This window comes from Chrysemys picta, chromosome 4, assembly GCF_011386835.1.
Source record: "Chrysemys picta bellii isolate R12L10 chromosome 4, ASM1138683v2, whole genome shotgun sequence".
Lineage (NCBI taxonomy): Eukaryota > Metazoa > Chordata > Testudines > Emydidae > Chrysemys > Chrysemys picta.
In genome coordinates this window covers 138,242,829-138,267,929 of record NC_088794.1, presented here as the reverse complement: position 1 = coordinate 138,267,929, position 25,101 = coordinate 138,242,829, and the positions used below count along the sequence as shown (strand labels likewise).

The following is a 25,101-nucleotide window of genomic DNA, read 5'->3' as shown; positions in this document are numbered from 1 at the left end:
CAGAGCCGCTGGCCAATGGGAGCAGGGCCTGCTGCCGGCGGGCGCGGCGCGCGCAGCTCCCCCTCTCCCTGGGCTGGCCGTGGTGTTGCGTGCGGAGGGGAGGAGCTGAGGTGGCCGGGGCCCGGCGGGGGTGGCTCTCGCCTCCTCCTGGAAGGAGTCCGAGTCCCAGCCCCGCTGAGGGAGCCCGCCCGCCCGGCTGGGGAGGGCAGAGCAGCCTGCGAAGGAGCGGGCGGCCCGCTCGCTCGCTCTTCTTCCAGGTGAGGCACCGGCTGGAGCGGGGCGACTGAGCAAAGGGGGGGGGGGGGGGTGAAAAGTGGCCTGGCGGGGGACTTGTAGGGAGGGAGTGTCTGACTGGCTGGCGAGGGAGGGGGGGCGGACCTGGTTGGGGGGACGGGATCTGAGGGGGGGCGGGGGGCCACGGGGACACCTGACCTATGGGGGGGACGAGTCCTGCCTGGGAGGAGGGGGGTGGGGATGGGACCTGGGGGGCTGCGTGACTGGCTAGCTGCTTGCAGGGACTTGGGGGGTGGGAACCTGGCTGGCTGCGGGGAGAACCTCTAGGAGGGGACACCTGGCTGGCGATCTTCAGTCCGGGCGGGGATGAAGCGCTCAGATCAGCTCTAATTAGCCTGGCTGGAATCTCTGGAAAACGGGGCAGGAGGCAGGGGAGGAGAGGAACTTTTCACAGTTCAGGAAGCCCAAGGTTATCTTTGGTTTTATTGCTGCTGGGGGCGGCACAGGCAGCCGTTTTCAGGAAGTACCCAACTTGTCTAGTCTCTTTTCACGAAGGCCAGATGGTGGCAGGCTCCCCTGGGCTTTATTATAAATGGTGCATTTGCAATAGTAGCTGTAGGGATGGCGTCAGGGAAGAGAATCTTTCTAGGTCCCTGCCTGTGTGTGCTCTTATCGTTTGCAATTATTTAGCTTTTAATCATACTGCCTTTTGGAAAAATGCTAATTGCAGCCGCTACATAACTGCTTTGTACCTTTATCGTATGTCTCTTCGTGTCTATTTTATAAGTTCCCAAGTTTGCCTCAATTTCCAGCAAATGACTCATACTTACCTATTATCCTAGTCTCTCATATGCATATTGCAAATTTGCTGCACTAACAAACATGATTAATAATTTCTGCTCAAGATAGGGCTGCAATTTATTGAGAGAGGCTGCAGCAATTTAGAATTGAGGTGCCTTTACAGAGCTATATGGGAAGCTTGCATGGTGGCTTTTTCTTTTATATCTGATTCAGCCAAGTGTGTTAGATCTCTCAGGTCTGTGGGCACTAAATTAAGTTCAGTTGAGTTGGAATAATATAAACAAATAGATACTACAGTGTTTTTAAGTTAAAAGTGGACCACAAACAAATTGGTACTGAAAGAATTAACATAGAATTGGAGGGGGACAGAAGGAAGAGGAATATATTTTTATAGTCTATAAAACTGGTAACTATTTACAGAATAAGCAATTAGGTTCCCAGCTTATGCTAAAAATGAATGCTTTCTGGTATATAGGCCACTTGCGTTTGATAGTCTCATTGCATACCAGTGTGAAATTAACTAAGAATGGAAAACTGGTGGCTTGGAGCATGAAAATGAGCTATAGTTAAGGAAAAGATCCTCTCTTTCCAAATAATGACAGGTTTCAGAGTAACAGCCGTGTTAGTCTGTATCCGCAAAAAGAACAGGAGTACTTGTTAGTCTCTAAGGTGCCACAAGTACTCCTGTTCTTTCTAAATAGCTAATCCTCTACATAGTTCTTTAAGGTCTATATGTAAAAACATTTGAAGGCTGTTGCATATTTTTCACTTTTGTTAAAAACCACTTTTGCATTATGAAATCTTTTTATTAATCTCAAGTTTGAAACTAAAATCCTTTCTTACATGAGTGTGCACACTGACTTGTCTGTTCCAGAGCTCTTATAAAGACTATATTCCCCATGAGCTTCACAAATAGATTTTTTTTTAAAGTACATTAACTTTTTGGCCTATCAACCATGTTAGTGCTTTTTTTTAAAAAAAAAACCCAAAAAGTCATGCTTTTTAATGTTCAACTCAGTGTTAAAAACCTATTTTAATTTTTTGTCAAGAATGGTGCAGACCTTCAAGAAGCCAATTTTTGTGAGGAGTAGGGAGTTGTATCTGAATAGTTGTCTTATTGTTGAGTTAAATTGGCAGTCTCAAACTAGGGTGACCAGACAGCAAGTGTGAAAAATCAGGACGGGGGTGGGGGGATAATAGGAGCCTATATAAGAAAAAGACCCCAAAATCGGGATTGTCCCTATAAAATCGGGACATCTGGTCACCCTAGTCTCAAATCGAGGGTGTTCTGCTGCTGGATTATTACTTCTCTTTTTACCAGCTGGTCCTGTGTGGTGAAATTTTGAGGGGGACAAGCAAACAAACCCATACATTTTACAGAGCTCTCTGTAGCTAGATGCTAATAAAGTAAGGTGTTCTCTGTTAATAGAATATTAGAACTAATTGCTATGTTAAATATACTTGCAGATAACAAAAAATATTGGTTTATGAATAATTGAGTATGATTGTTGAAATGAACATTTTAAACTGAAAAGCTAGTTCTTGGTTACAAAGGAATATGTTTTCAACTAGATATACTGTTGATATTTACTCCAGTGCTGAATTTTCTAAATTAGACAGACTACTGTGGCTAGGTCCAAGTTTGAGGAAACATTCCAGGCACAAACTGAAAAAGCACTCTGCTACCAACAGCACATGGGATTCCAGGGGGCAGATAGCTGAAGTCAATGGAGCTATGACAACTTGCATCAACTGAGGATCTGCTCCCAAGAATAAATGAGACTATCAGAGCACCCCAGTTTGTGAACCTCAGTGGAGGCTGAACAATCCCTTTTACTACACCCTCAAGCCTTCACCTAGTCCACTAGCATCACTTGAACTTCAGCCACCTTGTTATAATCCAAGTTGCAGTTTCTGTTGTGCACTGATGAACCACACACACTCTGCTCTCTGGGTATGATGAAAATTATACTATGTTGTGTGTTACTTGCAAATTTATGGCTCAGGTCAGTTCACTGTATTCCCTAATGGCCTCATATATACTGAAGATGAGGAAATTTGGGTAATTACTGTGAAAAATATTTTCATTAAACTAAAATCTAATAAAATCCAAATCTAGATGCCTAATGCCATCTCTCAGTAGATATCAATCAGTTTTGAAATATGTATGTTATCCAGAAAGATTTACTTGTAACTTGGTCTGCCTGCTGTCTTTATGATCATGTTAGAAATCCTGTGAAAGAGAGCAGTTTGTTGTTGCAGCATGTTGGATAAGATGATGCAAAATTAATATAGCTGAAACTGGTACTTGGTGGTCAGTTTTCTGTGTTATGTTTAATTATGGAAGGTAATTACCATTTAACATGATCTGCTGACAAAATATAAATTAGAATTTTTAAGTATGAGCCCAAGGCATTGAATGAACTTAATTTTGACTCTTGTATCAATTCAGGTTTTTCAGTTGTTTATAGTTGTCCTATTAGCACTGAATATCTAAAATGTCAGTTTAAGAAAGTAGTCTTAAATTTCATGCTGATAATTTGTCTTAGTATGTCCAGACTTATTTTTTGTAAAGCAATGTCATAGTAATAGAACATTTTTATAATTCTGTCCTAAAGTTGCATCATTCTACTGAAGTGGATGACTTGGGCTGTTATCACAGTTGTATAGTTCAACACCGTTTCGGATGAATGCGCTTTAAACAAAATCTAGAATCTTCCTACCTGGAACACCTTTCTAACTTGTAAAGGTAACGTTTTTTTCTTTGAAATCTTATTTTTACCTGCACAGTTTCTATTATGCATGTAGCTAGACTCTTAATATCCAACTTCTAAATAACTTTTTGAGGTAAAATCAACAGTCCAAAATGACAGTGGGTTTCTTTATGCTTAGCGGGTAGAGTAAAATCTTCAGATTATTTGCTTTGAATTCCATGTTTTATGTGAGTTTCTGTTCACTTAAACATTATAGAGTCACAATAAATGGTTTGCATAAGACCCCATTTTTCTGGGTTTTAATAACTAGGGCCCCAATCCTACAGTGAGCTCTGGGGTGCATGCTCATTGGCAGTCCCTTCAGCTGCAGGAATTGGGGGCCTTATGGGAAGTATGTCTACAGTGCAAAAAAAAAAATAAACCGTCCGGGACTACAGACTCTGGCTCACGCTAGAGCAGTGGCCCTCAACCTTTCCAGATGACCGTACATCTTTCAGGAGTCTGATTTGTCTTGCGTACCCCCAGGTTTCACCTCACTTAAAAACTACTTTCTTATAAAATCAGACATAAGAATGCAAAAGTATCACAGCACACTGTTACTGAAAAATTACTTTCTCATTTTTACCATATAAAAGAAATCGATTAGAATATAAATATTGTACTTACATGGCAGTGGATAGTACATAGAGCAGTGTGCGCAATCATTGTATGAAATTTTAGTTTGTACTGACTTCCCTAGTATTTTTTTGTAGCCTGTTGGGAAAACTAGGCAAATATCTAGGTACCCCCTGGAAACCTTTGCATACCCCTGCTTGAGAATCCCTGCACTAGAGCAGTAAAAATAGCAATGTAGATGTTCCCCATTGGGCTCAGAAACCCACCCCTCTTGCTTAGCTTCAGAGCCCAAGCGCCAGCAGGACTGCAAACACATACACTGCTATTTTTAGGTATGTAGTGTGAGTCCAGGTCTGTAGATCCAGGTTCTGAGGTTTGTTGCTGTGGGGTTGCGGGGGGAATGGAAGGGGGTGGCGGTGGTTTGTGTGTTGACATACCTATGTCACGTTATTACTATGCTCTCTTGTGAGGCAGTGTTTCTGATATATGCTGCTCTACCATAAAATCTTGGGTGTGATTAAAAGAATGAATCCCAGTTTGACCCAGTCAAATGTTTTAATGCACTTTAGTGAATTGTGTGAAATATAGAAATGTATGAGGAGAAACACTGCTTTGTCTCCTTTCCCCCCCCCCCCCCCCCCGATCAGTTGCATTTATTTATTTTTGGTGGTGGAAACTTCTCTGATTCTCTGCCAAATCGACATACTAGCATTTCATCATTCTGAATAATCTAAATTCTACTGACAATGGATTTTCATCTGGATCACTGCAACTTGTATGCAGTTTCTGTCTATGGCGTTACATATGTGATCACATACAATAGTTTTGCATCTTCAGTAGATAGGTTTTTTTCCAACTGTTTTCTATCAAGTAAGGAAAGCTGGTAATAGGCATTACAGTGAATCTGATCTTTTATTTAGTTTATCAATCCAGCTGTATTTTGCTTTGGTGGAACCACAGTTAAAAAGTTCAAATTTAATTAGTTAAACTTTTGAGCAGTTTCTAGATTTAGTAACTTTTGATCATGTTTGGTTCAGTTCAACTTTTGAACTGTTCCGTTATTCCTTAGCTTAAATGACAACCCTCCCCTCCTTCCCCCTGAAACCCTCCACCCAAAAATTTCAGCTGAAATGTAGCTGCTGCAACACTTTATATACTAAGGGTACATACTTGCAGGGTTCACATCTGAAAGTGGAATCATACGCACAAATGACAAGTTTAGGGACAACACTTTTAAGATAGTTTGTTTTTTTTTTTAAGCTATGCTACCTCATTGCTCTCCTGCAAGTGACTCTAGTGATAGATGTTGGATGCTAAGAGTACTTCTTGTTTATTGCTATAAGCAGTCCCACAGACATCACACCATGCTATTATAGCCGGTAAAAATACAAATCTTGACAGAGCTGCTTCTTTCCCAGAATGAAATACCGAAACTAATAAGTAGCAGTGAATGAACAGCTGTTCATTTTCTATACACAGAAAACTGATTACCGTTGCTTTACAGAGAATGACTTGTGAATGAGGGTCATTTTAATGTAGAAAGTCTCTTAGCATAATTATTTTTATTACTAAACTTTTTCTCTTTTCACCTCTTATTTTTAGATGAAGGTAAAACTTTTCACTTGAGTAGCACCTTCTATCCAAGGACCTTAGTACTTTACGAACACTAGTTTAGCTTTATAACATTCCTGTAAATGTCTGAATTATCCTGTCTATAGATACTGAAACTAATGCAGAGAAGTTATGAAATAGAACCGAACTTCCAGTCCTGTGCTTTACCAAGGCTATTGTTTCTCCATTTATTTCATTTAGTGCTCTTTAGAATCGTGTCTATATTAAAAACATTGTTTGGCAGGTGGATTGTCCTCATTTTGTAGTTTAATGAAAATATTAACTATCTCTTGTCGCTGTGTTCAGATAAGTCCCTCTATTACTATTAAAAGTTATGTGAAGCATCTGTCCGTATTTGGGGACCAAAAAATGTGTCCTGCTCTAAATTCACTTAACATTATCTGCAAAAAGAACAGGAGTACTTGTGGCACCCTTTTTGAGGAGCTGTTTCCTTTTGGATTCTAGCTCCAGTAAATAACTTCACTGCACAAGAACTAATTTAGATTTTTGGAAGTAACAAAGATTCAAGGCAGTATGTGGCAATATGCATGTCTGAAATGGTTTAAAGAGGAATACCTCCTATTTAATCTCTCATACCGTTGGATTAAAATAAAAAGCAAAATGCTTTTCTTTAAGTCTCATTCTGTCCATAAGGCTAGAGTCATGTCTTATCATTTAGTATAATATATTTAATCCTTCTTGTCTCACTTCATAAAATGATCCAGCCCCATTGTTAATAGAAACCTGAGTTGAACTGTAAAATCCTCAGGGACCTTGGCTAGCAGGGCACCAGTTGTGATTATCCAATCACACCTTGCTGTGTTATGCAAGCTATTTTGGGTTGTCAGTGTAAATCCATTCCTAATGTCCAACCTGGCCACTTCTGTTTTGTCCCTTGATCTCTGCTCCATTAACAACACTAGCTTCTCTACCTCTTTGCTGCTCTTGTCTCTCTTTTGTGGGGAGGAGAGGGAGTAGCCATTGCAGGAATACTCAACCTCCAGTTGTCAGGACCTTACTGTGCTAGGTGCTGAAATAAAATGTGGGTAGATATGCTCCCTTACCCTTGGATGTTTGCAGCTTAAGACAGGATGCAACAAGTACATTAAAGATTGTCATGCTCAGATACTACAGTGATGGGAGCTAGATACCTACCACAGATTGATAGGTAAGTGGCAAATAGTAGCAGGGAAGGAGAAAAGATGAGGATAACAAGTTCACACAGTTACATATACTAGCTGTGTGCACAATTTGATGGTTCTGAATTATAACTATTTCTAAAAGTCACCTACAATTAACTTCCTTTCTAGATGGCCACTGTTAATTTGCTGACTTAGGGCTGGTCCCCACTTAGTCCGGACTTCGGACTAAGGTACGCAAATTCAGCTACGTTAATAACGTAGCTGAATTCGAAGTACCTTAGTCCGGACTTACCGGGGTCCAGACGCGGCCGGAAGTCTCCCCCCGTCGACGCCGTGTACTCCTCTCGGAGAGCTGGAGTACCGGCGCCGATTGTGGGCACTTCCGGGATCGATCCGGGATCGATTTATCGCGTCTTAACCAGACGCGATAAACCGATCCCAGAACATCGATTGCGTGCCTCCGGACCAGCCGGTAAGTGAAGACTAGCCCTTACTGTAAGCACCCTTATGTCTCTGATGTCTCCATACCTCCTCCTATGTTGTTCCTAGTGCTTAGAACACCACCCTTTCAGAATCTATTCAAGCCCCCAACTCTTAACCCTCACCTAATTCAAATTATTGCTAAAAATCTCACTTCTCTAGTATTGCCTACATTAAATGAGTGTTTACAAAAAAGAAAGGTACCACCAAGATGTGTGAAAACTTAAACTGGGTCATCATGTAAAATCTCCATACATAACCTGTGCCCTTTCTTGCCCTATCCTCTTGTCTATCAAGTCCATCGCGCTTATTGTAAGTTTGGGGCAGTGAGACTTGTCTTTTAGGTGTTTTATCTTAAGTGCCTCATACAGTCATATGGGCACTCTAAAATCTGAAATTTTGAAAGCCTGTCAGTCAAATTATATGCCGTGTCTGAATGAGTCAACAACATGATGCAGCTGTGAATAATGCTAATATAATTCTGGGGTGTATTAGCAGGAGTTTGTATGTAAAACCAGGTAATTGTTCTGCTATCCTCAGCACTGCTGAGGCCTCAGTTGGAGTATTCTGCCCACTTCTGGGCACCATACGCCAAGAAAGATGTGTACAGATTGGAGAGAGTCCAGAGGAGAGCAACAAAAATGATAAAAGGCTTAGAAACCTTACCTATGAGAAAAGGTTAAAAAAATTGGCATGTTTAGTCTTGGGGGGGGGGAAAGATTGAGGGAGGATCTGATACGTATTCAAATATATTAGGGGCTGTTATAAAGGAGACTGTGATCAGGTGTTCTCCATATCTACTGAAGGTAGGCCAAGAAGTAAGGGGCTTAATCTGCAGCAAGGGAGGTTTAGGTTAGATATTAGGAAACTTTCCAACTGTAAGAGTAGTTAAACTCTAGAATAGGCTTCCAAGAGAGCTTATGCAATCCCCATCACTAAAAGTTTTTAAGAATGGATTGGATGTACACTGATGAGGGAGGGTCTAGTTCAGTAGTCCCCAACTTTCAGTGTGGTGGGCGCCGGATGACCAGCTACCAAAATGCCACCGAGAAGCGGCATCATCGAGAAGCATCGCCGCTGAAATGCTTGTCCGGCGGCTGCGCTCCTCGTCAGTGGGGTGCTCCCTTGTCAGTAGGCGGGCGCACACAAATGACCTGGCGGGCACTACGGCACTCTCGGGCACCGTGTTGGAGACCACTGGTCTGTGACCCCCAGCAGCACTGGTCTAGTTTTATCTGGGTCCTGCTTCAGCACAGGGGGCTGGATTTGATGACTTTTCAGGGTCCCTTCCAGCTCTACGTTTCTGATTTTGACTTTCTTGGTATAGTTATTCTAGTTAATTAAGACTTGGAAATAAGAAGGGCAAACATGATTGTTGTGGCTATTCCCACAAGGTAGTATACCTGACTTAAGTCAGGTCTACATTACAGAGTTAGGTCAACATAAGGTCAGCCTAACTGGGTAAACGTCTACACTGCAATGTTCCGCCCACCCATTTAACTCGCCCGCTACACCAACCTAATAACTCCACCTCCGTGAGAGGAGTAGCATTTAGGTTGATGTAGTTAGGTTGATGCAGTGTCTGTGTAGACACTGTTGCTTACATTGCCTGTTGCTGCCTTTGACAGATGGAGCCCTGTCAGCCCCGGGACTCCGGCTGTCGGCCCGGGGCAGTGGGGCTGCGGTTGTCAGTGCCCCACAATGTGCCCCACTAAAGTCGGTGCAAGTGCTTCTGGTGAGGACCCGCACTGCCGACAGAAGGAGCGTAGTGTGGACACAAAGATCTGATTTAATTACTGTGGTTACTGTAGGTGGACCTAACTTAAGTTGACTTAATTTTGTAGCATAGACATGCCCTTAAACAGGCATAAGTTCAATAAAGATGATTGTAAAAGTGACCCCTCACTTGTGCAGAAAGAAATGCACCAGGAGATCCAATAAGGCCAAGTCACAGATTCTAAAGCCGGGGTGGGCAAACTTTTTGGCCCAAGGGCCACATGAGGGTATGGAAATTGTATGATGGGCTATGAATGCTGACGAAATTGGGGGTTGGGGTGCAGGAGGGATTGAGAGCTCTGGGGTGGGGCTGAGGGTGCAGGGTTGGGGGTGCAGGAGGGTGCTATGGGGGGGTCGGAGGGTGGGGGGAGGGAGGGAATCAGGGCTTGGGCAGGGGTGTGGGAGCAGGTCAGGGGTGCAGGATCTGGGTAGCGCTTACCTCAAGTAGCTCCCAAAAGCAGCAGCATGTCTCGCCTCCAGCTCCTACCTGGAGGTGTGGCCAGGCAGCTCTGCACGCTGCTCCATCTGCATGCGCTGCCCCAGCAGATCCCGTTGGCCGCGGTTCCCAGCCAATGGGAGCTGCGTGTGTGCGGAGCCCCCTGGCTGCCCCTACGCTTAGGCATTGGATGGGAGACATGCCGCTGCTTCCAGGAGCACCCTGGCTGGAGCCTGCTCCCCGGCTGGAGCGCTGGAACGCGGCAAGCCCTGGACTCTGCTCCCCAGCGGGAGCTCGAGGGCCAGATTAAAACATCTGGAGGGCCGGGTGCGGCCCCCGGGCCGTAGTTTGCCCAACTCTGTTCTAAAGTCAGAAGAAACCATTGTGATCAGCCAGTCTGACCACCTGCATAATATAGGCCAAATGCTTCCTTAGAGATCATGTCCATCAGCATGTACTGTAACAGCAAATGAATGCCAGTTAGCCCCGGTGCTGGGTATCCTTCATGAGAAGGAAAAGTGTGCATACTGTATACAGTCCTATATTCTATAAATTCACTTTCTTGGAAGCTTTCTCTGTTGAAACTTGCACCACATGCAGTTCTAAAGTTTAGCAATGTTGCATACTTTCAAGTAGGATGTTTTATGAAAGGTGGAGAAAGAGGAAATAAGGAAATGGGCTTGCCCAAGCAGAAATAATGGGAGATTCTAACTCAATCATTCACTGCTTTCCTCCTGTGACTGTTTCCAGCTGCACTTCCTCACCACATGTCAGCAGCAGCTGCTCTGCAGCATCAGTCCCTGTGACAGATGGAGCTGGTGTCTTCCTCTAAAACTGTAGCACTTGTATAATCTGCCACAGGCTTCTCAAGGTTAACATTTCTGGGAGCCTGGAGTGTTTCTTTTGCATCGCTGCCTGTTCTAACCAGGCTTCCCATTTGGCATTCTTGGCTGATGGTTGATCAGTGACATGCCTTCCTGTCTCCTCCCACTTCCTTCGTACTTGAGCACAGTTGAGAATTGTGGCCCATGGTTGCTTTCTCCCACTCCAAAGGGGCAAAATTCCTGTGGCGCTACCATGGGTCTTACGTAAGAAACGTGCTGCTCAGCCAGCACCTACTCCAGACTGGATCTGTGGATGCGAGCTCCTCTCTGCTTACTATCCGAGGGGAGCCGTGTTAGTCTGGATCTGTAAAAAGCAACAGAGTCCTGTGGTACCTTATAGACTAACAGATGTATTGGAGCATAAGCTTTCGTGGGTGCAATACATCTGTTTAGTCTATAAGGTGCCACAGGACTCTTTTTGTTGCTTTTCTCTGCTTACTGACATGGGTGGTAATATTTGCCCCTCTTAACAGTGAAAAGTAAGCTTTTTTTGACTTTTTATTAATATGCAAAAAGTAATTAGGCTTTCAAAACTCTTAATGTAAGCTTTCCATCATAAATGACCTATAACTCAATGTTGGTTCACATTGTATGATAACTTGGTTAAGTAGATGAGAGGACAGTACCCAAAATACTTAAGTGTAGAATTCCCTATTTTTAACTATTCTGTGTGCGCCATGATCAGGGACTCAAATGGAGACCCTAAATTATTTTCTAGAACATGTTCTAGTTTTTATCTAAGTTTAAGGAAAGTGTAATCTGTAACTTGTCCTTTCATTTCTAACTGGATAAGTACAAATCTCAGGTTTATGTTGATGTAGGCTTTAATCTGTGCTCACTTTGTATATTTACAGTGGAATTTTAAAATCCGTACCCACATGATCATTTTGCTAGGGTCCTATTTTTGAGTGTTGAGTAGCTTCCTGGAATTAGGCTAAAGCGAGAAGGATACACTTCACAGCAGTTTCCAGAAGCTCCTCCTACAATCTAGCATGTCCAGTTTGTGCTTCTCTGTTGACCAGATTGTACAGTTCTGTCAGCTGTTTGAAAGGACTGACAACTGGAGAGCAGTCATCAGTAACACAGGATTATCTAGGTATGGAATTGATAGAGGTTGGTTCTTCATCTGTAACAAAAATTATAGTGGGAAGCGGATTACAAAATTAAACAATGTGGTCATAGTTCCATGCTGTGTAATGGAGCAGCACTGAAAAAAAGAGTACCTAGAAAAAATAATACTCTTAAAAGGTAAGTTACCCATAGAAACCTGGAGCAGCTTGTTAAAGATATACTCTTGTGACAATTTGACAAATTATTTTATATTAGTAAGTAAAGCAAAAGGCCTGATTAAATGTAGTTTATTTGGTAAGAGAGGCTTCATGCCTTTGTAGGTCAACGTTTGAGTGTATTTGACACAGAATTGAAGTGTAAAATGACGATAGTATTGTGGTTACTAGTGGAAATGTTAGCTGCAGAGTTATTGCAATGCTGCTTTGGTTTTATTATCCTCTTAGATAATTTTAGAAGTATAGAAATTTTTAATCTTCTAAAAACAGACATGCAGCATTCGTGCAGTTAGGCAGACAGCCACATTAAGCAGGCATAGTTAAGGCTGCTGCAAATAAGACTAGGTATTTTAAAAGTCTTGCTCCCTTTATGGGTTTAGAAATAGATTTGGTTAAAAACAAATTTGCTTTGCTCTTAGGCTTCTTCATGTACTAGAAGAGTTTTAAGTGTAATGTTTTAGAAAGCTACAATCACTCAAACTGTATTAAACATTTCTAGAACAGCTAGTATTAAGGAGGTGGAACTTATTTTGTTCAGCTATTGTGTGAGGAAGTAAGGGAGGGCATTAATGCACGTGTGTGTTGGAGTTTTTAGTGTGATAGGCACACTATGTGAAATGAAAAGTTAAACTATATAAAACTTTCATGCAGCGTTAAGGATTTTTAATGTCCATGTCTCTGAAAATTTCAGCGCGGTGAGCTGGAATTTAGCGGAGTGTCTCCTACTAAAATTGATAGTGTTTGCAGTAACTAAAACACTATGCACTCTGAGAGAGAATGTAGGGATTATCATTTATCCATATTAGTCAAATTAATTAGATTTCTAAAGGTTCCTGGATTGACAATGAAGCCTAAATATGCATTGCAGAAAAATTACATTGGCTTTGCAACCTTCAAGTTATTTTAAACACTCAAAAGTTAAGAAATACTAGATTTTTGGTGTCCTATACAACCTTTAATTTGGCCCTCTTGTCCATATGTATTAGTCTTTATTTAAGTGATCACATACTGTTTTTTTCATTCAGTGTGCAGGATGGATGACACTCCCTGAATGGGTAAGCTATTCAATATTTTTTTTATCCTATGGTTCCAAGCCATTTTGCTGCACATTATCTAAACCCTGCACTGATTGCAGAATTAGATATTTTCTCACGGCTTTTCTGTGACACTCATCTCCATAGCAGATGGCTTCTTTGCAAACATGAATTAAATTATTTTCACAAGGCTCCCATGGGATGAGGTAGTGACATTATTCCTAAAATAGATTTCCCCCCTCCCCCCAAAGATTGCTCCCCAAATTGCCAGAGAATCTCAAATTGGACACCCAAAATTAGAATAATATAGGATCTGCTTTTTGAGTATTTCACATTATTTTTGCATTGTATATGTTCAAAGCACATTTTCTATAGACTTGATCTACAGTTAAGTCCTCAGCATTTCTGTAAATCAGGCTCCAGATGTCTTAAGTTGAGCACCCAGAAAAAGAGAGAGACAATTAATGGCCACTTTTTAAAAGTTTGATTTAGGTGATTTGCTCAGTATAGTCTCCAGTTGTTTCAAAGAACAAGACTAAACTATTTTTGTGGAAAACTTCCACCCCGATGGTTGAAGTTTGGCAAAATTAAAACCAACTGAAAGCAACATCTTTATAATGGAAAGTATTAGGCGACTTAACAATAGGCAGAACTACTAGCCCCACGTGTAACTTAAAAGTTCATTTGAATGGCAAATTTTATTTCCTACAGGGACATCTACATCAAAATACACAGACTATGAGGGAGTCTCACTTTCATTCCTTTCCCACCTACCTGTCTTCCTTCCCCCCCTTCTCTCCACCCCCAGTTGTTCCTGAGTGCTGCTCCATCTCTTGCATCCTGTTACCTTAGACAGCACTCTTCAGTTATGTTCTGGTTCAGTTCAGCTGTGGTGCAACACAGACAATGATGCATATTGTCGATGAATGCCTGCTGACTAGGTTCAGCGGTGGCCTAGAAGAACTGCATCACGCCACTGACGATACCATCGCTTGGCTAGACCACTATGCACATGCTAAATCTATGGTCCAGGCAGATGGATGCATTGGAAGCCCTGCAGTATGTTCTGAAAATCTGAGATGGGATCATCCTCTGGAGTGAAGGGGGCTTTCTTCCTGCCATTCCCCTCTACCCAGAAATCTAGCAGCAGATTGTCTTAATGGATAATGTGTGGTAATGGACTGGCAGCTAAAGTAGTCATCTGAACTACTGCTGACTGTACCCAGTACTCACATGAAAGGGAAGTTGGGAGGCCTTCTACAGTGTGCTGGGCCTGGATCCTGGTGTGCAAAGGATCTGACGTTAATCTGCCACTGGGTGTCTAATTTGATTGTTTGTGTGTTGAGTCTAAGGAGTAAACTCTTTCCAATTGTATGGACAAAACCAGGTCCAGGCTTTACCAGTGTCTTCAGCAGAAACTGAAGTCTGTGGTTTTTTGTTTTTTTTTAAACTGCATATTATAGCTGAGTGTTAGCCACTCTGTGTTCTCTCTACTGCAACCAAGTAGAAAAAATAAGAAAAAATACTCAACTCAAATATAGAACTGCTTGTTTTTTTTTCCTAATGTGTATAGTAGTAGGACTGGTTAATATCAAGGCATTGTTGTTTTGAGCCACTTCATAGAATTATAAAGTGCAGGACTGGAAGGGCCTCAGTAGGTCATCTAGTCCAGTCCCCTGCACTCAAGACAGGACTAAGTAATAATTAGACCATCCCTGAAAGGTGTTTGGAGGTTTTTAAGAACAGGTTAGACCAGGGTTTCTCAAATTGGGGTCCATGGACCCCTGGGGGGGTCTGTGAGGGTACTCCAGGGGATCCACAAGTCATGTCCAGGGCCACTGGCTCCACTGATCAACTCCTCCCCCTCCCTCCCAGCGTCTCCTGCACACCACTGAACAGCTGTTCCACAGCGTACAGGAGGCACTGGAGGGGAAGGGAGGAGCGGGGATAGGGCTTGCTCAGGGGAGGGAGTGGGAATAAGAGGGGCAGAGATGGAGTGGGGACAGGAAGAGGTAGGGTAGGGGTGGGGCCGTGGGGGGAGGAGGAGTGGAGTGGGGGCAGGGTCTGGGGCTGCGCATGAACAATTTTAAATGAAAATGGGGGTCCTCGGGTAGCTAAAGTTTGAGAACTGCTGGGTTAGACAATGACTGAGATTCTCCAATTTGTCCCACATCTTCCTGAAATGTGGTGCCCAGAGGTGGACACATTATTCCCGCTGAGGCCTTAGCATGAAATAGAGCAGAAGAATTACTTCCAGTGTCTTGCTTACAACACTCCTGCTACTACATCCCAGAATGATGTTGGCTTTGTTTTGCAACAGTGTTACACTGCTGACTCATATTTAGCTTGTGATCCACTATAATCCCCAGATCCCTTTCCGCAGTACTCCTTCCTACCTGTCATTTCCCGTTTTTTGTATGCGTACAATTGATTCTTTCCTAAGTGGAGTACTTTGCATTTGTCCTTATTGAATTTCATCCTCTTTACTTCAGACCCTTTTTCCAGTTTGTTCAGATCATCTTGAATTTTAATCCTATCCTGCAAAGCACTTGCAACTCCTTCCAACTTGGTACTGTCCACAAACTTTATAAATGTACTCTCTCTATGCCATTATCTAAATCATTTATGAATATATTGAACAGAACTGTACCCAGGAACAATCCCTGTGGGACCCCACTCAATATGCCCTTCCAGTTTGACTGTGGTGATTACTCTCTGGGAATGCTTTTCCAATGAGTTATGCACCCATCTTATAGTAGCTCCATCTAGGCTATACAGGTCTGTCTCATCTTACGCGGGGCTTCCATTCCACAGTTAGTGCGTAAAGCAAAAACCGCGTATAGCTAAAACCCCATTGAGTTCAATGGCAGGCGAAATCGCCCGCACGACAGGTATAGTATTAAAATTGTTTCTCTTTTTTTGTTTTTGCTGACTGCGTAAAGTTGAAATCGCGCGTGTTAAATGTGCGTAAGGTGCGACAGACCTGTATTTCCCTAATTTGTCTGAGAAGGTATGCGGAGTTGTTGTAGTTGTCAGTCCCAGGATATTAGACACACAAAGTGAGTGAGGTAATATCTTTTATTGATATTTTATCTATGGTGAGAGACAAGCTTTCCAGCTACACACAGCTCTTCCTCAGGTCTGGGAATGGCACTTAGGGCATCACCGCCAAATACAAGATTGAACAGATAGTTTAGCATAAGTAGTTAACACATTCTGAGGCTCATTCCAGGTGAAGTGTCCAAACACTGCAGCATTAACAACCTCCCTGGGAACACCATCCTTGCCGCCATGCATTTCACTTTCCTATACACCAACATTCCCCACAACGGCTGCATAGCTGTCTGCCTCAAATATTTACAAGACAATGGACAACCCTCAGATATCCACTCCATAGTATTGCCAAACTCATCCATTTCATCCTCACCCATAACAATTTTACATTCAACAACAAACACTTTGACTAACCATGGGAACAACCATAGGTACTAGCATGGCTCCCCAGTATGCCATCCTCTTCATGGGACCTTAAAGAACTTCTGGATAAATGCACCACAGAAACAAGGATATTCCCTGGACACATCAATTATATTTTCATCCTCTGGACAGACCACTTAAAATCCCTCCTAATTTCCATCACAACTTCAGCAACCACCACCCATCCATGAAACTGTCTCTGGTATGCTCCCACACTAACATCAAATTCCTGGACACAGCAATCAGCTTCAACAATAGAACCCTACAGACAACTACATACAAGAAACCCATGGATCAGCACACCTATCTTCATAGATACAGTAACTACCCCAGATGCACCAAGAAATCTGTCTACAGCCAGGCACTCAGATACCACAAAATATGCTCTGGGGAGAAAGTTCGGGATACACATCAGCACACTCAAAACCACTTTCACCAAACAAGGATACTCCACCAGAGAAGTAATTCACATCATGGAATAGGACACCCAAGTACTCCAAGAGAACCTATTATAATACAGAAATAAAACCCCCTCTGACCACACAACACTAGTTGTCACCTACCACTCAACACTGGAACCCATCTGGGGTATCGTCAAACTACTACCACCCATACTCGATGGAGACCCCATCTGAAAGAAATCTTCCCTGAACTCCTTTTTCTGGCCTTCACACAACCCCCACGACCTCTCCAAGATCATCATCAAAAGCAGGCTCCCCACAGACCAGGACACACCAACTCAAAGCAGCATCAGGCCCTGATAGAACAACAGATGCAAAACTTGCAGACATGCCTCCACTTCTACAGTGATCAACAACACACCTTCCAAGATCCCTGGGTCCTACACATGCCTATCACAACATGTGGTGTACCTCATCCACTGCACTAAAGGCCCCAATAACAACTGTGTGGGTGAAACCAGACAATCCTATACTCTTAAATGAACTCTCATAGGAAAATGATAAGACAAGGACACCATCTCACAAAGCGATCTTTCTATACCTGACCTATCTGTCCTCATCATCAAAAGAAACCTGCACAACACTTTCAAAAGATAAGCTTGGGAGTTAAAATTCATAACTTTTGCTAGACGCTAAAAATCATGGACTGTATAAAGAGACGGGATTTATGGCTTATTATAACAATCTGTAACCCACTAACTCCCCTTTTTGTCTTATGACTACAAGGGTATTAATGGGCTACTTCACCTTGAATAGTCTTTCAGAATATGTGCTAAATACATACGCTAAACTATTTGTTTGATCTTGTATTTAGCTGTAACAACGAGGAGTCCTTGTGGCACATTAGAGACTAACAAATGTATTTGGGCATAAACTTTTGTGGGCTAGAACCCACTTCATCAGATGCATGGAGTGGAAAATACAGTAGCAGGTGAGTGTGTATGTACACACACCGATAGTACATGAAAAGATGGTGTTGCCTTACCAAGGGGGGGCGGTGTCAGTCTAATAAGACAAGTCAATTAACAGTAGACTACCAAGGGAGGAAAAATCACTTTTGTAGTGGTAATGAGGGTGGCCCATTTCAAACAGTTGACGACAAAGTGTGAGTAACAGTAGGGGGAAATTAGTATGGTAAAATTAGTTTTTGTAATGTATTCTACTGTTAATTGAATTCTCGTTAGACTGACCACCCCCACCCCTTGGTAAGGCAAGTCCCATCTTCTCATGTAGTGTGTGTGTGTGTGTGTGTATATATATATATACACACCTGCTACTGTATCTTCCACTCCATTCATCTGATGAAGTGGGTTCTAGCCCATGAAAGCTTATGCCCAAATAAATTTGTTAGTCTCTAAGGTGCTACAAGGACTCCTCATTGTTTTTGCTGATACAGACTAACACGGCTGCCCCTCTGAAACCTGTATTTAGCTGTGACACGGTGTACCTTTCCCAGACCTGGGGAAGAGCTCTGTGTAGCTGGAAAGCCAGTCTCTCTCGTCAACAGAAGTTGGTCCAATAAAAGATATTTCCCCACCCACCTTATCTCTGATTTTGTAGGCATTTCTGTGGTGTTCTCTGCCACAGTTTGACTCTCCATTTGCATGCTGTAAATGTGAGCAGTTGTGTGTCTGTTATAGCAAAATGTGTGGTTTATAAATTTTATGGTTAATATTATGTTGAGACTTTCATTATAAAACTTTACCTCCCTTTTAGCTTTCTGAGAATCTTTAGATACGATTTTCTGTATGTGTTCTCAGGCTGTAGGTGAATTTGGGGAGGGGGCTGAAAGAGAGTATGGAGCAAAATCTATTAACTTTTTGAGACGAAAGGTTAGAAGGAGGACTTTTCTGGTGTAAGATTTTATGAAGTTATAATGAACATGTTACTTGTTGCTGAATTTCTCAAGTTGAAACTTGGCAATTAGTTCTTACCAAGGACTACAGTATGTTCTCTCCCCTCTCTTTGCCCCCTCCCCCCCCAAAAAAGAAAAGAAAAGTAACTTTTACACATGCAATACAAAATTCCTAGTATGTTTAGAGCTATGGGACTGATAGTCCAGCATACAAAGTTTTACTTTCCCCTTCAAGTTGAAAAGTAATTTAACAGTGAGGGGTAACTAACCAGTGGAACAATTTACCAAGGGTTGTGGTGGATTGTACATCACTGGCAATCTTTAAACCAAAATTGGATGTGTGGGGGTTGTGTATGGTTTTTTTTTTTTTTTTTTTTTTTTTTTTTTTTTTTTCCCCTAAGATATTCTCTAGGCATAACTTCAGGGAAGTTTTCTAGCTGGTGTTACTCAGGAGATCAGAATAGATGATCATAATGGTCCCTTCTGGCTTTGAAATCTATAAATCTGTGAAAAATCAGTTTTGATGAGTAAGAACAGATCCAGGAATTTATGGGGTTTTAGATAAAAGTTGGTAGTTATGGAACAGTTTTGAGAGGAAGACTGAATTCTGGGTACTGTGTGTAGGTGGGCTGCTTGGGGTGTGTGGTGGTGATGGTGGGAGCTGCATACCTGTACTGTTACCTCTGATTTTTCCCACCCAGGTGCGGAATGAATTTTGTTATGTGCACCACTGTTGAGGTGATGTGACACATAACAAAATTCATGGGGTGGGAGTGAGGGAGAGGGCAGAGGGTTGGGGTGCAGGGGTGTGAGGACTCTGACTAGGGGTGCAGGCTCTGGGATGGGGCTGAGGATGAGGGGTGCAGAAGGGTGCTTTGGGGCTATCGTGGGGGTGAGGACTCCCGCACAGCTCTCTTCCCCGCCGCAGCACCTGGGCTGGGGGGGAAAGCATCTCTTCCCCACCGCAGCAGCTCTGAGGCTAGGGCTGCAGGATAGGTGCTCCTCCCCCAGCCCCTGCAGGTCCGGGCTGGGGCCAAGCCAGGGGAGGGGCCCCGGGGCCCGGGCCGTGGCATAGTTGGGGCCAGAGGGCCACTGCGGCAGATTGGGAGTTGGGTTAGGTTGGGGCCAGGGGAGAGGGGTGTCCCGGCCTCAGCAGGTCCCCGGTCGGGTTCCCTGAGCACCTGCATAGCGCTAAATAGGCTGCTGCGCAGCTTATAGGGACCTTAGCTGGGGAGTCCAAGATGAATACCTCTGTTTTCAAGGCCTTAACATCTGTGGGATCATCTAACTGTGAGAGCCCACAGGAGCCTGCAATTGTCATCTCTGGTGCCATGCAATTCCACTTACCTCCTCCAGTAGCATCACTGAGAAGCGCAGGCTTGTTCTTTCCCCTTAAGATTCTTCAATAAACTTTTACCTGCACTTCTTCCATTTGGGAATGAAACGGCATGATGTGTTCTACTCCCCACTTAGCTCATTAAGGGAGACTGTAGGCTTCTTGTTTGATTTTGTTCTTTGTCTTAGAGACTAGTCTGGAGTGCTCTAGTCCCCAGAAAAAATAATTATCCATAAATCAAAATCCCTCACTGTTTGGTGTAATGACTGGCAGGATTCTTGACCAGCAATGAAAAGAGGGCTGTCCTGCAGCCAAATCCCCTTGCCTGTCATATCTGGACCTCTTCCCTGCTGCCTTTTCACTGCCTGTACTCTTAAATTGTCTGAACATTTAATGGCATAAGCACATAAATGGCTTGAAATCCCTGATGTAATGTTGTAAGGCAGCATAAGTGCTGCCAACATCCATTGAGAAGTTTGCATTTATGAAGGAACTTACACTTCTAAGTCCTTTGGCCTCACTGGTACTTACTGGCATACATTAAATGGGGTGCACTTCACATGTACGTACGTAGGAAGCACATCTACATATGAACACTGACTGAAGTGTTCTTCAGCCCAGTCCCAGGATATTGGCGCTTACACAGAACTCTTCTTCAGGTCTGGGCTGAAACTGAGCCAATAAAAAAATATTGCCTCACCCACATTGTCTCGAACACTGACTGAATACAGTTTTCTATTGTGGGAGTGCAGTAGCTAATTTTCTATTGCTCACAACTTTATTATATAACCCTACCCAGTGGCTGATCTACTCAATGAGAGCTACTACCTCTACATGCCAAGTCTCAAAATCCATCTTGTAAATTTCATGGCATGGGGAGGGACTATGGTGAACTTAACTCAGACAGCTTTGTGTTCCAGTTGGGAGAGGAGAGGAATTCAGGAAAGGAAATTTCAGCCTGCAAGTTTTGACCATATGAAAATAAGGTTAATGAAACTTGTTTTGCAATCTTAACTATATTATCCACTAACAAGTGATTACTATAATGCAAATTCTGAAATATTCCATATAGCTAGGGCAGTTATAATAATGAACCTCTCTTTACTTGACAGGAAAAAAGGTTCACGGCTATCCTATCTTCATTGAGTTCCTCTGTAATTCTGTCTTTCTAGCCTGGAAGGGTTGTGAGCTTTATTCCAAAGTACTTGGCCTAGTAAACCTGCAAAATGTTCAGTTTTTAAAAATTATGCAGCTATTTAAAAAGCCTCAATATGGTCCTGTTGATGCAATTTTTTGTAGTTCTCACTATTGTTAAATACAGTTCAGATCTCATGATTAAGTAACTGATTTTTAGATTTTTTTCTCTAATCTAAAATTGTAAGCATTATTAGGGAATCTAGGTGGAATAAATACATCTTTCTTAATCGAAATCAAAACTTCCGTGGAAGAGAGGGTATGCTCCCTTAGTTATGTGTGATCAGCTCTCATTAGCATTGATTAACTTAGACAAACTGTCTCCCCTCTGCTCACTGTTAGGAATATAGCTTTTGTAAAAGTGTTGTGTTTTCCAATGATGCTAAATTAAAATTTTGACTAGAATTTTTCTTTTGCAGGTTCATGTTGGGGAGAGGCCTAAAACGCAAGCTGAGTGACTATGAGGAGAACATGGCTGGTCTCTCAAGTGCCTTTGATTCCAGTCGAAATCTGCCATATCCACTTAAGAGGCAGTTAGTGCTGAATATGTGCCTCACTAAACTACAAACTTACAAAATGCTGGTGGAACCAAACTTACACCGTTCTGTGCTCATAGCCAACACAGTAAGACAAATTCAGGAGGAAATGAGACAAGAGAGTAGCCAGCAGCCAATTAATGTATGCAATGGCATTGCTCCCAATCCTCCCAGCTACCCAGGAATTGATTCATCTGGAATTTCTTTACATTTGCCTTCAGGTAGCAGCCAGCAGGAGTCTAATTGTTGTAACTCATGGTCTGCAGAAGGCCCAATTGAAAATAGCCTGCTGATGGTTTCAGATGATGACATGTCCTCTGCCATTTCATCTATTCTGAAGGATTTGGACTTCATGGAAGATATAAGTCCACCTACTTCTTTGGTTCCAGCTGGAGATGATGAGCCACCAAAGTCTCCAGAAAACACATGTCTAAAACTAGAAGATGATAGACAAGATTTGAAGGGAGCTGAATGTGTTTTTGGTTCCTTTGAAATTTCAAATTCAACCAGTTACTTAAAAGATTTGGCTATAGATGACATCTTTGAAGATATTGACACTTCAATGTATGATTCAGACTTCTGCTCTCCCCCACTAATGGCACCTAGACCACCTTCTGCTGCTACAGAAGAAACATTGAAAACCTTCCCATCTTGCAATTCTTCCTCAACAAACAATATTCCGATATGTAGAACAGATCTGAGTGAGTTGGACCATATCATGGAAATTCTTGTTGGATCTTGATATTTATTTTTTAACCAAAGATGCTTTCTGTACTGCTACTTATCATTGGTTTGAGGATAAAGCCACTGGGAAAGCTGCAAGGAATTTCTTTTAAAACAAAACACAGTTGTCCATGAGTTGTTCTTAAAATATCTGTTATAAATCAAAAAAGTGGCAGTTTTTTAAATGAAATTATTTATTTGACAAATTGTGCAATCATCTTTTTCCTTCTGGGGGTGCATGTGTGTATTGACATAAAAACATATGCACGTATCCTTACCCGCCACCCCTCCCCCCTTTGAATAAATGTTTATGTGCAATTTTTAATTTGTCAGAAGAATTTACATACAAAATGAATTTCAAATGGGAATCTCTTATGAAGCCTAGATTTTATTTTTAATATTAAAATACATGCCAAGTTGGCATACATTGGAGTTGCATATTTGGATTGTGCAAATCCATCAGCATTACTAGAGATATAGGTATATTTTAAAAATATTAAAACAAATGTCACTTCCCTTTGGTCGGAAAAGCAGACTCGAGACACTTGTCAGTGAAGTATCTTGCATTTTCTAAAGCATTCAGAACTATTTATTTTTGTAAATTTTATAGTCTTTCTACATTTTACTACGTTATTTCATCATAGTACAAATATAATGTATTTCTAGCTGGATGTGGCTAGTACTACCTCTATAAGCTGAAATGCTTTGACTCTTTCCAGTGCTTTGTCTAAGAATGCAAGTTTTGTTTCTCCATTGTATTTTTCTGGTGGGGAGAAGAACCTTTTTAATTCATTAATTAGATCCTTTGTTTGACAGTGATGACCTAGCTGATTTGTGAAATTAAGAGTATTAAATGTTTAAAATTTCTACAAGTATTTGCAGATGTAATTTATATGTATATTGTCCAATTTAACATTTTCTGTCAGTATTATGTGCTTAGATTTTAAATAATCTTGGCATTCTTTAAATTAGCATTTACTGTACAGATAGCTTTTTTATTCTGTTTGGAGAACACCATATGTCTTCTCAGTCCTGTTTTCACTACAACGCTTTTTTTAATGTGCAATATTACTTACAGATACATATTTGCACAGATGACATTGTAGAAAGAAATGCTTTAAATTTAAACTTGTAAAGTAGCACCTTGGGAAAGGTACCTGAAGAGCCAGTGTCTCTGTATTCTTTTAAGAAATGAGTTGAGCATTTCTTATAGTACCAACATTTACTGTTTTGAATACTCCTGAAATGTTCTTGTAAATGTGGTGGGTCATTTCTGATGACTAAGTACTGTCTTGTGAAAGCTCGGGGGTCACCTCACTCTGATGCAGTTGCAGGACTGAGGCCTAAGTGTGCTGAAAGAGGTTTTTCAAGTATGGAACAGAAGGGTTTGGTGAGTTTTTCTTTACATTATTAATTGAAGAGGTTTGTAGTGAGAACTGTTGCTCCATGTGATAGTGGGAAATAAATTTTCCCTCACTGGGGTCTTTATTAACCTCTGGAGTTGCTTTCTAAACTACGACACTAGTTTTCACTTGAAACTGTAAAACTGTTTCAATATAGCCATTAATGTTGCAGTACATGTAGGGCAAAAAAGTTTATAGTGAGTTTTAAAAGCTCTCATAGTTCATCTCAGTCTCGCCATTTCCCATGTCGTTCCCTTTTTCAGCCAGTAGCAGAAGTTTAGCAGCAATAATGTCTCTATTTTGGATAAAGATAACTTTTACTCTTTTTAGTATGAACTCACTCATGCTCACTTCAATGTCTTTTGCTCAGAGCACTGCTTAGATCTCCCCTAGCACTCCTCAACATGTTTAAGTGTTTGCTTTTGTTTCATTCTTTAATTTTTTTTTTGTGGGTGCAGTATCTGCAAAGAATATGAAGAGCAAGAAAATGTGCCCTAAGTTTTGCATCTCAAAAACAAGAGGGGAAGTCCTGGCCTTGCAGAACAATGGGAGTTTTGCTATTAACTTTAGATAGGCCAGTATTTCACCTGGGATCTTTAGTCTTAAATATGCTGCAGCGTCAGTTATCCTGGGCTAAGATCTCCATTTCAGACCATGTGCATTCCCCAGTTAATAGTCTGTCCCCCAAAACTGTGCAAACCCAGTTTAGGTCACATTCTCTCAGCCATCTGGATTGTTTTGCAATTGAAGGGTATAAATATATGCGCTCAACGTTAATGGTTCTAATAATTAATCAAGAAATTCTGATGGTATAAAACATTCTAAATCATTGGTTAAGGGATTAGTTGGGAAAATGTATAAATAGCTACTGAAAAGGTACAGCTTCAGAATGTACACAGACTGCATTGTGTATAGACTACTCTGGCTTTTCCTCAATCTCTACTTTTGTATGTAAAGATATGCCTCAATAAATCCTTGAAATATTACTGTCCTTCCACACTGTGATGAAGCAGAATTGTGGTTAAAGATATTTTTAATTTTGGTCACAGAAATAAAAATTGTATCTTAATTTCTTGTTTGTATTCGCAAATGTGGAATTTGAC

General features: G+C 41.8%; 1 protein-coding gene across 2 annotated transcripts; it reads left to right on the top strand.

Annotated features, from left to right (window-relative positions):
• Positions 1-25,067, top strand: LOC101935503 (SERTA domain-containing protein 2-like). Of its 2 annotated transcripts, none has more exons than XM_024105168.3 (2): positions 1-257; positions 21,756-25,067. In XM_024105168.3, exons 1-2 carry the CDS (start codon positions 16-18, stop codon positions 22,612-22,614), a joined length of 1,101 nt encoding a protein of 366 aa, XP_023960936.2. In that variant the 5' UTR covers positions 1-15; the 3' UTR covers positions 22,615-25,067. The 2 variants fall into 2 exon arrangements, 1 of the variants encoding a protein (XP_023960936.2); XR_010600791.1 differs by lacking the exon at positions 21,756-25,067 and adding an exon at positions 3,654-3,786 and having other exon boundaries at positions 120-257.
• The last annotated feature ends 34 nt before the right edge of the window (positions 25,068-25,101 follow it).

Coding starts and splice junctions, on each gene's coding strand:
- LOC101935503 (XM_024105168.3), top strand. CDS start 16: ATGGGAGCAGGGCCTGCTGCCGGCGGGCGCGGCGCGCGCAGCTCCCCC. Junction 258..21,755: donor CTCGCTCGCTCTTCTTCCAG/GTGAGGCACCGG, acceptor TTTCTTTTGCAG/GTTCATGTTGGGGAGAGGCC.